At 39.3% G+C, this 14,516-nt stretch overlaps 1 protein-coding gene across 15 annotated transcripts in view; it reads right to left on the bottom strand.

Annotated features, from left to right (window-relative positions):
• Window positions 1-1,312: 1,312 nt before the first annotated feature.
• The window catches only part of PPIP5K1 (diphosphoinositol pentakisphosphate kinase 1), a 48,817-nt gene continuing 35,613 nt past the window's right edge, over window positions 1,313-14,516 (bottom strand). For all 15 annotated transcript variants that reach the window (XM_012766629.3, XM_012766625.3, XM_012766626.3 and 12 more), the window contains 2 exons: window positions 5,411-5,524; window positions 1,313-3,234 (listed from right to left, as the gene is read on the bottom strand). In XM_012766629.3, the coding sequence (XP_012622083.2) occupies window positions 2,306-3,234; window positions 5,411-5,524 (1,043 nt within the window). In that variant the 3' untranslated portion in view covers window positions 1,313-2,305. The remainder of the gene's footprint in view (window positions 3,235-5,410; window positions 5,525-14,516) is intronic.

The following is a 14,516-nucleotide window of genomic DNA, read 5'->3' on the forward strand; positions in this document are numbered from 1 at the left end:
TGGAATAAAAAGATTTCCTCCCCTCCAGTGAAACCCTTTATAGTTTTGGGTATGTCATGAGTGGCCAGGTTATGAATGTGAGTATTTGGGAAAGCGGATATTCTAGCCCTCCTGGTATTCTAGGCTCTCCCAGTATAAAGATATCAAGTGGGTAGAGAAAGGGCATAGCCCCTTTATCTACTCATGACACTCGAAATTACCAGAGTGAAAAATTAAGAGGGTGATTCTAAGGATTTGGTGACAAGGCACGTACCCTCTGGTGCTTCACAGAGACAGAACCTCTTTCCATTCCCATATCCAACACTCTACTTATTAAAGACATTTTGGCATTGTGGGCTGATTGTTATAGCGACCTCTTGGGATGCCCAATCTCTGTATTTTTCTTTTTATTTCTTTTTTTTATTAGGAGAACAATGAGCATTATTTTTTTCTTTTTTGAGACAGAGTGTTGCTCTGTTGCTTGAACTAGAGTGCTGTGGCGTCAGCCTAGCTCACAGCAACGTCAAACTCCTGGGCTCAAGCAATCTGTCTCAGCCTCCCAAGTAGCTGGGACTACAAGCATGCATCACCATGCCCAGCTAATTTTTTCTATATATTTTTAGTTATCTGGCTAATTTCTTCTATTTTTAGTAGAGACGGGGTCTCGCTCTAGCTCAGGCTGGTTTCGAACTGATCTCCAGTAATCCTCTGGCCCTGGCCTCCTAGAGTGCTAGGATTACAGGCGTGGGCCACCACAGCAGGCCCCCAATCTCTGTGTTTTTATAGCCCATTTCTACTCTACTATAATGGCTTTTTTTTTTTTTTTTTTTTTTTTTTTTGAGACAGAGTCTCACTCTGTTGCCCAGGCTAGAGTGCCATGGCACCAGCCCAGCTCACAGCAACCTCAAACTCCTGGGCTCAAGCGATCCTTCTGCCTCAGCTTCCAGGAATAGCTGGGACTACAGGCATGTGCCACCATGCCCAGCTAATTTTTTCTCTATATATTTTTAGTTGACCAATTCATTTATTTTTGTTTTTAGTAGAGATGGGGTCTCGATCTTGCTCAGGCTGATCCCAAACTCCTGACCTTGAGCGATCTTCCTGCCTCGGCCTCCCAGAGTGCTAGGATTACAGGCGTGAGCCACAGCACTGGCGCTATAATGGCTTTAGACTGATTCAGATTAATTCAGTCACAGACACAACTGACTCATAGTCATATTCATTCTTGAATTCACAAGGACATTGTCATCACCACCACCATTCTCATTATTTTGCATTTATTGAGCACTCATAATGTTCCGGCCCCCCCCCTCCAATGACCCATTACCCCTCCTACCCACCCCATTCCCATCCCCACATCTTTGGGAAAAGCTTCATAATCACATCTGGCCCTAAAGACACAATGATGTAAGGACAAACTTCTTAAGGACCCTGGAGTGTTTGGTCTTTGGCCAGTCTGTCCCTGGCACTACTACAGAAATATATATATATATATATTTATTAAATCTTTACTCATATCTGTACAATATTGATCTTTGATGATTTCTTAAAATAGAACTTAATTCTACTACAGCATCTCCTAAAGCCAAACAGCCTCACAACAAAGGGAGGCCCAGCTTCACAGAATGGCCAAGAATCCTCTAGACCATTTTAACAAGTTACTCTGAAATTTGCATGGCCATCTAATACTTATTTTTCCCTGGAGCTGTTGACCAGAGGAATAAGACTTGGGCAGAGGGGGCACTTGGGGATGATGTGGAAACACTCATAAGCCCAGTCCTAAAGATTAGTGGCCATGACAGATGTTTGTTTGAGAAGGGGACTCTATTTTCCAGACATTTCAGAAGGCCATTCTGGGCCCACATGAGGAGTGCTAGCAAAGACAAGAGTCCCCCTGAATGCACATATGGTCTAAGGGAAACTTGAGAAGTTGTGAATATTTCCCAAGAAAAGTGAAGACCCTGGAGTCTCTCCTTTTGCATTTGCTATCCCCGGATGGTGTCTTCAGTAGTTAAGTGGCATTTCCTTTAACAATCTGTGATTTCCTGCAATGCTCAGAGTAGGATGGGTAATGACAGACCAGTCCACCCCAAGGAAACCCTATTCAAGTCTAATGGCAAGGTGAGGAGCCAATAGCTACTTTGAACATGAAATTGGCTCCTCCTCAAGCAAGGCTCTGGTACAGGTATGCTTCATGACAAGACAACTGCTTCCTCAGACACTTCTGGTGAGAGCCAAGGCCTCATGCTGGCTGGTGAGTTAGCCAAGAGAAAAGGTTGCTGGCTCAAATGGCTGGTATAGTGTGACACCACTCATGAGAAAATAATTAATTACATGTTGCTGGTGGAAGAGGTGAGTGCTGGTCATGGGCTGGAGATTGGCTTTGAGGGTTTAGATCACTAGACAGATACTGGACTTGAGGATCATCCTCTCCAGGCAGGTCAATCACCTCAGGGACCACCCAGGACTGCTGACTAACTTCCTCAGGGACCTCCAGGGCCTGCAGATCAATTTCCCCAGGGAACTCTTGGGATGGTTTATCAACTTCAGGGATGTCCTGAGACAACAGATTGATTGCAGAAGCTCCCTGGGCTAGCCTGCCAACCTCCATAGAAAACTTCTGGCATGGCTGGCTGAGCTCCTCAGGGATCTCTTGGGCTGGTCTACTGACTTCCACAAGGGTTTCCTGGACCAGGCCCCCATCCTCTACAGGGAACTCATGGACCAGCCTGCCAACCTCCACAGGGACCACCTGGTATGGCTGGCTGAACTCTTCAGGGTTCTCCTGGCAAAGCTGGCATACTTCCTCAGAGACTTTCTGGCACAGTTGGCTGGCCTTCTGGCATGGCTGGTTGATCTGAGGGACCTCCAGGCATGTACGGTTAAGATTGTCATGGTTCTCCTGGTATGGCTGGCTGATCTCCTCAGGGATGTTCTGGCATGGCTGGCTGATGTCAGGGACCTCCTGACATGGCTGGATGACCTCTTCAGCAAGCTCCTGGCATGGCTGGCTAATTTCCACAGGTGGCATCTGTGGAGATTGGTTCAGTTCAAAAGGCTCTTGCTTCCCTTCTATGGATAGCTCTTGTGCTCCATTCCTGAGGGTCTCCTGGAGTAGCCCAAGGCCTTGACGTTCTTCAGTCACATGTGAATGTAGGGAGGGTTGATCACTGAAGCCAAAATGGGAGTTACCATCAGCTGCAGTAGGGGAAGAAGGACCAGCACTGGACACAGTGCTAGAAGGGCCACTGCTGTCTGTAAAGCAAAGTCAGGAGACCAAGTCAGAAAAGCTGGAAGAGGAGGCTTTACTCTATGCATAAAGTTCACATGCTAGAATGGGTAGCCTATGCCACTTATGTCTTGAGGAAAGAGGGTCTGAATTCTTCCTAAGTTAGGCAGAGATTCCTAAGTTTGCCTAGCTCAGGAATTTTCATCCTAGCCTAATGTATACCATAAGAGTAACATTAAGGTACATCTAAGACTTCAGGAGAGAGTGTGGAGGCCCACTATGTGTAGTTCTTTCACAAACCCCCATCCCAACTCCAAATTCCCATGACCCCTCATTTCTACTTTGGAAACATATGAACACTTTAGCGCAGTGGTTCATAATTAGCCCAGGGTTACCTATAAACATTCTGTAAGATCTCAAAAGCACAAGCAACCAAAGCAAAAATAGAGAAATGGAATTATATCAAGCTAAAAAGCTTCTGCACAGCAAAAGAAGCAATCAACAAAGTGAAAAGACAATTCCACAGAATGTAAGAAAATATTTACAAACTATCCATCTGACAAAGGATCAATAACCAGAATATATAATGAGCTAAAACAACTCAATAGCAAAAAAACCCAAATAATCCAATTAAAAATGAGCAAAAGATCTGATAGACATTTCTCTAAGGAAGACATACAAATGCCCAACAAGTATATGAAAAATGCTCAACATCACTAATTATCAGAGAAATGCAAATCAAATATAATTGCTTTTTGTCAAAAATACAGGCAACAATGGATGCTGGTGAGGATGTGGTGAAAGGGGAAACCTCATACACTGTTGGTGGGAATGTAAATTAGTAGTACAGCCATTATGGAGAACAGTATGGTAGTTCCTCAAAAAACTAAAAATAGAACTACCTAAAAATAGAACTACCATATGATCCAGCAATCCCACTACTGGGTATATATTCAAAAGAAAGAAAATCAATATATTGAAAAGAGATCTGCACTTCCATGTTCACTGCAGCACTATTCGCAATAGCCAAAATATGGAATCAACCTACGTGATCATCAACAGATAAATGGATAAAGAAAATGTGGCATATATACATAATGGAATAGTATCTAGCAATAAAAAGAATGAAATCTGTCATTTGCAGCAACATGGATGGAACTGGAAGTCATCATGTTAAGTGAAATAAGATAAGTACAGAAAAACAGGAAAGGGTAGGCAGGAGAGGGGAATGAAGAGAAATTAATCAATAGGTACAAATATATGGTTTCATAGAAGACAATATTGTCTTCCCTGGTGCCAAAAAGGTTGAGGACTGCTGCTATATATTATTATAAATTATAGTCATCTTGCTGATTTATCTAATACTAGGTGTTATTTCTTCTATCATCAGGGAAGAAACTTTCTTCCTCATACTGGGTGCCAGAAGAAGGGCAAAATCTGCAACTATTAACCCTAATGCTGAAATATAAATCTTGGCTTCATTCCTATCCAAGTAAAATAATGCAAGTCATGTTTGATTTCAGGAGGCAGAATGATCAGGAAAGGATTTTTCCCCCAACAGTGCCTCTGGCCTCTAGCCCCACCTCCGTTTACTACCAGCATCTTCCCCTCCTTACAGTCACCTTAAGAACTTCTTGTGGCTCCACTGTTCATGTGGTTACCAAAAGTAATTAGTGATAGGCTAGAGATAATAAAGAAGAGATGGAAAAACCAGTGCCTCAACTTGAACTAACAACTGAGAACAGACTACTTCAGAGAAGGGACATGTAGAAATAAGTAGCAGATTCTAGTTTCCTGCTCCCAGCTTTTCTGGATGTGTAGTAGGTTGCCTCTCAGTCATCTTTCTTTACTGGAGAAAGCTGTATAGATCAAATGGGGATTGGAGGAAAATGAAGTCTCCATTCTTTCCTCCCCTAAAGGGCTCTTTGGGGCAGAGCTCTCTCCAAATTAAAGATAATTCCCAAATATTGGAGAGGAGTCTCTCTCCAATGAGATAGAGGGAGCACGGAGGACAGATGTGAAGAGAGAGAATAAACAGGCCCTTCCCTCATCTTGGAAGCAGCAGATGAGACTACTTCCCTGAATGGATATTCCTGGTCTTTCAAACCTCATCTTTTTTCCCCTCATGCAATAGGTCTCGCATTCACCAATCCCTCCACCCGCCTTGGCTTTTGTCTAGGCAGTTCCAAAAGGGTTACTTACACCAAGGAGGCTTCTCAGAGCGCTGCCGGAGTTGCAGGGGAGGTGAGTGAAGAGTACGGGGTGGGGAAAATGGGCTATCTGAGGCCTGGTTGCTGTGCAGAGAGTCAAAGAGGGCTGGATAGGTGGGATGTGGGGAGAAAGGGGGAGGGAAAAAGTCATATGAGAAGGAATCCAAGAGCCACAGGTTCTCAATGTAAGTCAAATCCAACTTACCCCTCTTGAGTTGAGAAGTAGCACTTCCTAGGGACCCTTCCCCCAAACCATTTTCAATTTTTTAAACTGTATATTATGAACATTTTAAAACATTTTAAAAAAGTAGTTCAAAGACTAGTGTATCAATACCCATGTACACATCTCCTAGATTTAACACATTAACATTTTGCCATACTTGTTTCATCTATTTCTTCATAATAAAGTTATTTAAAATAAATGACCAACATTATGAAACATTTCACCTTTAAATACTTCAACATGCATTTCTAAAACATAAGGAATTTTTCCTGTATAGCTATACACCATTAACAAGCTGAACAAAATTTAAAATAATTCCCTAATATCATCCAATACCCAATACATATTCAAACTTCCTGAAATACTCCCCAAATGTCTCGCCTTTTTTTTTTTTTTTTGAGATAGGGTCTTGCTCGGTCACCTAGGCTGGAGTGCAGTGGCCCAATCATAGCTCACAGCAGCTTTGAACTTCTGGGCTCCCACAATCTTCCTGCCTCAGCCTCCCAAGTAGCTAGGACTATAGGCATGAGCACCACACCTAGCCCAAATGTCTTTTATAGCAGGATCCGAACATGAACCATGCATTTTCTTTTAATCTAAATAGAGTTTCCCCATCCCCGCTCTTATTCATTGTAACTTTTTGAAAAGAACAGGCCAATTGTCTTGCAGTATGTCATGTCCTACATTCTAGACTTGTCTAATTGCTTCTGCATGGACTCATTTAACTTATCCCTTGTATTTCCTATAAATTGGAAGTTAGATCTAAAAGACCTAATTAGATGATTCAGGTGAAATAATTTTGTTAAGAATTACTTTAGGCCAGGCGCGGTGGCTCACGCCTGTAATCCTAGCACTCTGAGAGGCCGAGGAGGAAGCATCGCTCAAGGTCAGGATTCGAAACCAGTCTGAGCAACAGCAAGACCCCATCTCTACAAGAAATAGACAGAAATTAATTGGCCAATTAGAAATATATGGAAAAAATTAGCCAGGCATGGTGGCGCATGCCTGTCGTCCCAGCTACTCAGGAGGCTAAGGCAGAAGGATTGCTTGAACCCAGGAGATTGAGGTTGCTGTGAGCTAGGCTGACGCCATAGCACTCTAGCCCAGGTAACAGAGTGAGACTCTGTCTCAAAAAAAAAAAAAGAATTACTTTCAGAGATGATCGTATATACTTTATATTGTATCATATTGGAGGCACTTAATGTCTCATTGTCCCATTAGAAGTAAGACTAAGTTTACTAACTAGGTTAAGGTGGCATCCATCAGATCTCACTACTGTGACGTTTTCCTTTCTGATCAGGAGTGATTCTTTGGATGTCTAGTTGCCCATCAATGTTTCACTTAATGGTGTTAATATTATCCATTGACAATCCTTAATTATCTTATTAGGGGTGTCAAATGGTTATTTTCTAATTCTATCAATCCTTCTATATTTATTAGCTAGCATATTTTCTGTAAAGAAGAGCTTCCCTACCCATAAAAAGTGGTGCAACTAGGAAAAAAGAAAAAAAAAAGGTGAAGAAAATTAATTTTTAAAATAAAAAAAATAAAAAAAAAGAAGAGCTTCCCTCTTCAAATGAGGCTATTTGATTATTTTAAACTGCAGTTCTCACTGGAAAGGTAGATTAAATGTTTATTTCCCTTTATTAGTTTTCAGAGTAAACAGTTGTTGAAAAGTATTCTCCAATTGTGGTGGGCAAGTATTATTTTATTTTATTATTGTTTTCTTTTTTTGTAGGATTCATTATGGGCTTGTGGATCTTTATATATTCAGTGTCCTTTATTATATGTATGTGTATATTTATGTGTGTGTGTGTGTATGTGTTCATATATATATATATACTTTTTTTTAGAGACAGGGTCTTGCTCTGTTGCCCAGGATGGTACAATCATAGCTCACAGCAACCTCAAATTCCTATACTCAAGTGATTCTCCTGCTTCAGCCTCCCAAGTAGCTAGGACTACAGGTACATGCCACCATGACCAGTTAATTAAAAAAAAATTTTTTTAAGACAGGGTCTTACTACATTGCCCAGACTGGTCTCAAACTCCTGGCCTCAAGCGATCCTCCCACCTCAGCCTCCCAAAGTGCTGGGATTACAGACGTAAGCCACTATGCCCAGCCTATATTCTATATTATAGCATTTTAAAAGTTTTTTGAATTTATGTTCGTGTCTAATGGACCTTACTTTGAAAATTCTGGTTCCTAATAATAGGAACATAATTCCTTATTTGTATTACTTTATAATACAAATATGTCAAAATAGTATCAATTTCAATATAGTATTAATATCACTACTAACAATTAAACTACTAAATAACAATTAAACTACTAAATAATGATTAAAATTACTTTATAGTTCTTCTTATCTCATCAAAGAATTTACAGTCAGTGTAAATTTGGGAAATTATTTTACTATAAATAATGCCACAATGAATAATTTTTTTCTTTTTTTTTCCCACAATGAATAATTTTGTGTAAATGTTATTTCAACTTTGTGTGGGAACAGCCTCAGAATAGAATCCTGAAAGTGGATTATTGGATCAGATTATTGTATCTGTAATTTCGTGAGATATTACCAATTTTACATCCCACTTATACCATTTTATACTCCCACCAACAATGTAAGGGACATCCTATTTAATTAGACTTGACAAGAGGTATTTTGTCAAACTTCTGGATTTTTTCCAATCTTCTAATCTGATAGGTGAGAAATATCTCAGTGTAGTTGTAATTTGCATATCTCTTATGACCAAGATTGAGCGTAATTTCATATGCACGATGGCCATCTGAATTTCTTTCTATGTAAACTATCTGTTTTTAAAAACCATGTTTTGGGCCGGGCGCGGTGGCTCACGCCTGTAATCCTAGCACTCTGGGAGGCCGAGGCGGGCGGATTGCTCGAGGTCGGGAGTTCGAAACCAGCCTGAGCAAGAGTGAGACCCTGTCTCTACTATAAATAGAAAGAAATTAATTGACCAACTAAAAGTATATATACAAAAAAAGCCGGGCATGGTGGTGCATGCCTGTAGTCCCAGCTACTCGGGAGGCTGAGGCAGGAGGACCGCTTGAGCCCAGGAGTTTGAGGTTGCTGTGAGTTAGGCTGACTCCACGGCACTCACTCTAGCCTAGGCAAGAAAGCGAGACTCTGTCTCAAAAAATAAAAAATAAAAAAATAAAAACCATGTTTTGGGGCCAGGCATGGGAGCTAAGGCCTGTAATCCTAGCACTCTGGAAGGCTGAGGCAGGAGGATCACTTGAGTTCAAGACCAGCCTGAGCAAGAGTGACACCCACCTCTACTAAAAAAATAGCAAGAAATTATCTGGACAACTAAAAATATATACATAAAAAATTAGCCGGGCATGGTAGTGCATGCCTGTAGTCCCAGCTACTCAGGAGGCTGAGGCAGAAGCATATATATACATATATATACATATATATATATATATACATATATATATATATATATATATAGGCTCTGAGGCCTGCTCCAGGATAGCAGCCTGATCAGTAGGACCAGAGCAAGGTTCCTAACTTAAAGTAGTTGCTTTGTGGCTCCCTCCACACTCTTCTTTTCTTCTTAGGCTCCCTAAGATGACTCCACCATGACTCTGTGCTTAATGAGCAGCAGTGATTGAGTCCATGTTTCCTGCCAGTGCCATTCCCCCTCCAGGAATGGGCCTCTGAAGCTGAGGCCTGGCTCAGATCCCATATGCTCTCTGTCTCAAACACTTGTAAAATATCACTTTAATTTTAGCAGTTTGCAATAAACAACAAATATATATATATGTATATATATATATATATATACACAAGCTCTTTATATTTTAGAATGATTAATTCTACATATATGATATAAATGGCAAAAAATGTTTTTGCTTATTATATCCCTATTGGTTTTATTTCTGGACTCTTGATTTTATTCAATTGGCCTATATTTTTATCTTTATGGCATTATCACATTGTTTTGATTATTGTAGCTTTGTAGTACATTTTGAAATTAGGGAGTGTGAGCCCTCAAACTTTGTTTTTCTTTTCCAATATTCTTTTGGCTATTCAAGCCTCATGGAAATTCCATACGAATTTGAGGATCAGCTTTTCCATTTCTGCAAAAAGGTCATTGGCATTTTAATAGAAATTGCATTATATCCATACATCACTCTGGGAAATATTGCCATTTTAGCAATATCATGCCTTCTATATGAACATAGAATGTCTTTCCATTTTATAGGTCTTCTTTAATTTCTTCTTTTATTTTTGAGACAGAGTCTCACTTTGTTGCCCAGGCTAGAGTGCTGTGGCGTCAGCCTAGCTCACACAACATCAAACTCCTGGGCTCAAGCAATCCTACTGCCTCAGCTTCCAGAGTAGCTGGAACTACAGGCATGCACCACTATGCCTGGCTAATTTTTTTCTATATATTTTTAGTTGGCCAATTAATTTCTTTCTATTTTGAGTAGAGATGGGGTCTCACTCTTGCTCAGGGTGGTTTCAAACTCCTGACCTTGAGCAATCCACCTGCCTCGGCCTCCCAGTGTGCTAGGATTACAGGTGTGAGCCACTACGCCCTGCCTTTTTTAATTTCTTTCAGCAATGTTTTATAGTTTCCAGTGTACAAATCTTTCCATTTCTTGGTTAAATTTGTTCCTAAGTATTTTTTTCTTTTAGATGCTATAGTAAGTGGAATTGTTTTTCTAATTTCATTTTTGGATTGTTCATTGCTGGTGTATAGCAGCACAATTGATTTTTTTTCTCCTTTTCTTTGTTCACCATAATTGATTTTTGTAAGTTGTTGTTATACTCTGCAACTCTGCTGAATTTGTTCATTAGCTCTAGTAGTTTTTTTTTTTTTTTGAGGCTTCTTTGCAATTTTCCATATATAGGATCACAATCGCTGTGCATAGGGGTAGTATTATTACTTCCTTTCCAATTTGGATGCCTTTTTTTCCTTGACGAGAATTTCTAATACAATGTTGAATAGCAAAAGTAGAAGCATCTTTGTCTTGTTTCTAATTATAGGGGGAAAGCATTCAGTCTTTCACCATTGAGTATGATATGTGCTGTGAGTTTTCATAAATGCCCTATATCGTGTTGAGGAAATTCCCCTCTATTCCTAGTTTGCTGAGTGTTTTTTTTTTTTATTTTTTCTATTTTTTTTAGAGACAGAGTCTCACTTTGTTGCCCAGACTAGAGTGAGTGCTGTGGCATCAGCCTAGCTCACAGCAACCTCAATCCCCTGGGCTTAAGCAATCCTACTGCCTCAGCCTCCCAAGTAGCTGGGACTACAGGCATGCGCCACCATGCCCAGCTAATTTTTTGTATGTATATTTTAGTTGGTCAATTAATTTCTTTCTATTTTTAGTAGAGACGGGGTCTCACTCTTGCTCAGGCTGGTTTTGAACTCCTGACCTCGAGCAATCTGCCCACCTTGGCCTCCCAGAGTGCTAGGATTACAGGCGTGAGCCACCACGCCTGGCCAGCTGAGTGTTTTTATCATGAAAGGATGTTGGATTTTGTCAAATGTTTTTCTGTGTCAACTGAGATGATTGTGTTTCTTTCCCTCATTCTATTAATGTAGTATATTACATTGACTGATTTTCTTGTGTTGAATCACTCTTGCATTCCTGAGATAAATCTCACTTAGCCATGACATGTAATTCTTTTAGGGTGCTGTTAGATTTGGCTTGCTAGCATTTTGTTGTGGATTTTTTGCCACTATATTGATAAGGGATGTTGTTCTGTAGTTTTCTTATAGCGTCTTTGTCTGATTTGTGGTATTAGGGTAATGCTAGACTTGCAGAATGAGTTAGAAAGCATTTTCTCCTCTTCAATTTTTTGGAAGAGTATGAGAAGAACTGGGGTTAATTCTTCTTTAAATGTTTGGTACAATACTTCCCATTACTATATGCAATATACTCCAATAGTTTTTACTATAATTTAGAAATGGTTACTTGTGACCTACTAATTTTATTTTATTTTATTTTATTTTTTTGAGACAGGGTCTTGGTCTGTTGCCCAGGCTGGAGTGCAGTAGCATGATCATAGCTTGCTGCAGCCTCAGACTCCTGGGTTCAAGCACTCCTTCTGCCCTAGTCTCCTGAGTAGGTGGGACAATAGGCCCCTGCCATCACACCCAACTAATTTTTTTTTTTTTTTTGTAAAGATAGGGGTTTCCCTATGCTGCCTAGGCTGATCTCAAACTCCTGATCTCAAGCAATCCTCCCGCCTTAGCCTCCCAAAGTGCTGGGATTACAGATATGAGCCACTATACCTGGCCAAGTCTATTTTCTCTTGAGTCAATTTTTGTAGTTTGTGTGTTTCTAAGAATTCATCATCTCATCTAGGTTATATAATTTGTAGGCATATAATTGTTCACAATACTCTGTTATAATCCTTTTTAACTGTAAGGTCAGTAGCAATGTCCCCACTTTTATTTCTGATTTTAGTTATTTGAATATTCTCTCTCTTCTTAGTCAGTCTAGCTCAGGGGTCCTCAAACTTTTTAAACAGAGGGCCAGTTCACTGTCCCTCAGACCGTCGGAGGGCCAGACTATTGTTTAAAAAAAACTATGAACAAATTCCTTTGCACACTGCACATATCTTATTTTGAAGTAAAAAAACAAACGGGCAAAAACACCCACATGTGGCCCGCAGGCCGTAGTTTGAAGACACTTGGTCCAGCTAAAGGTTTACCAATTTTGCTGATCTTTTCAAAGAACCAACTTTTGGTTTTGTTGATTCTTCCTACTGTTTTTCTAGTCGTTATTTCCTTTACCATCATTTTAATCTTTATTATTTTCTTCATTTTGCTAGCTTTGGGTTTAGTTTACTCTTCTTTTTCTAGTTCTTTAAGGTATAAATTTAGGTTGTTGATGTAAGATTTCTTCTTTTTTGGCTGGGTGTGGTGGCTCGTGCCTGTAATCCTAGCACTCTGGGAGGCCAAGTGGGCAGATTGCTCGAGGTCAGGAGTTCGAAACCAGCCTGAGCAAGAGCGAGACCCTGTCTCTACTATAAATAGAAAGAAATTAATTGGCCAACTAATATATATAGAAAAAATTAGCCAGGCATAGTGGTACATGCCCGTAGTCCCAGCTACTTGGGAGGCTAAGGCAGAAGAATTGCTTGAGCCCAGGAGTTTGAGGTTGCTGTGAGCTAGGTTGACGCCATGGCACTCTAGTTCAGGCAACAGAGTAAGACTCTGACTCAAAAAAAAAAAAAAAAATATATATATATATATATATATATATACACATAATTTCCACATATTTGGAAATTTTTTGGTTTTCCTTCTATTATTGATTTCTAGCATCATTTCATTGTGGTTGCAGAAGATACTCTGTATGATTCAAATCTTTTAAAATGTATTGAGACTTGTTTTTGTGGCCTAACATATGGTCTATTCTGGAGAATAATCCATGTGCACTGCAGAAGAATCTAAGTGATTGTCTAAGAATCTAACAGTATTCTGCTATTATTGGGTGGAATGTTCTATATATGTGTATCATGTCTAGCCAGTTTATAGTGTTGTTCCAGTCCTCTGTTTCCTTACTGATCTGATTTTCTGTCTAGATGTTCTGTCCATTATTAAAAGTGGGTGTCTCCAACTATTGGGGCTCTGTTGTTTGCTCCGTCTGCATATATGTATACACTCACACATACACACACGCACGCATTTGTTTTTTTAAGAGATGGGACCTCACTATGTTGTCCAGGCTGGCCTCAAACTCCTGGGCTCAAATGACCCTCCTGCCTCAGCCTCCAAGTAGCTGGGACTACAGACATAAACCATTGTGCTTGGCTTACATGTGTATAATAGTTATATCTTCTTGATAAATTGACCTCATTATTAATATGTAATGACCAACTTTGTCTCTTGTAATAATGTTTTATTTAAAGACTATTTGGTCTGATATTAGTATAGCTACCCCAGCTCTCTTTTGGTTACTATTTGCATGGAATCTTATTTTCTATCTTTTCACTTTCAACCTATTTGTGCCTTTGGCTCTAAAGTGAGTCTCTTATCAAATATAACACACTTGGCATACATACACACACACACACACACACACGGAAATGTGGAATCTGTTAGAAAGCAAAACAATATGAGAGAACATTACTAAAATTACAGTTAAATGTCTAAGCTGGAAGTTTGTCTTCTTAGACTTTTCATTCTTTTATATTTCTATAACTCTTGCCACATTATAATTATCATTCTGACATTATATGTTAGTGTAAATAATAAATTAATACACAAAACATAATTATATTTTCCTAAATCTTGGTTGTTTTCTTCTGCGTACATTATTATGATAGTCTTTCAGTAAGGAAACCATCAGAGAGGGTTTTTTCTAAAAAAAAATTTTACAGTAAATGATATTCCATCTTTTGTAATAACATTAAAGAACTGCCAATCAGAAAAAAAACCAATTCGACTCAAAAAATATAAAGAAAACGAATCTCTTATAGTCCGCATATAGTTGGATCATTTTTAAAAATAAATTCTGCCACTCTGCCTTTTGACTAGAAAGTTTAATACATTTACATTTAAAGTCATTACTGATAAGGAAGGGCTTCTGCCATTTTGCTATTTATTTTGTGTATGTTTTATACCTTTTTTTGTTCTTCTTTCCACCATTACTGCTATCTTTTGTGTTTAATTGATTACTTTAGTAGTATACCATTTTGATTACCTTTTCATTTCCTTTTTTGTATATATTTTAAGGTATTTTCTTAGTGGTTACCATGGAGATTATAATTAAGATTCTAAATTTATAAAAAATCTGGTTTGAATTGATGGCAATTTAGCTTTGATAACATACAAAAACTCTGCTGCTATAAAGCTCAGTCCCCACCTTATGTTGTTGTCACAAATT

Source organism: Microcebus murinus, chromosome 6, assembly GCF_040939455.1.
Source record: "Microcebus murinus isolate Inina chromosome 6, M.murinus_Inina_mat1.0, whole genome shotgun sequence".
Lineage (NCBI taxonomy): Eukaryota > Metazoa > Chordata > Mammalia > Primates > Cheirogaleidae > Microcebus > Microcebus murinus.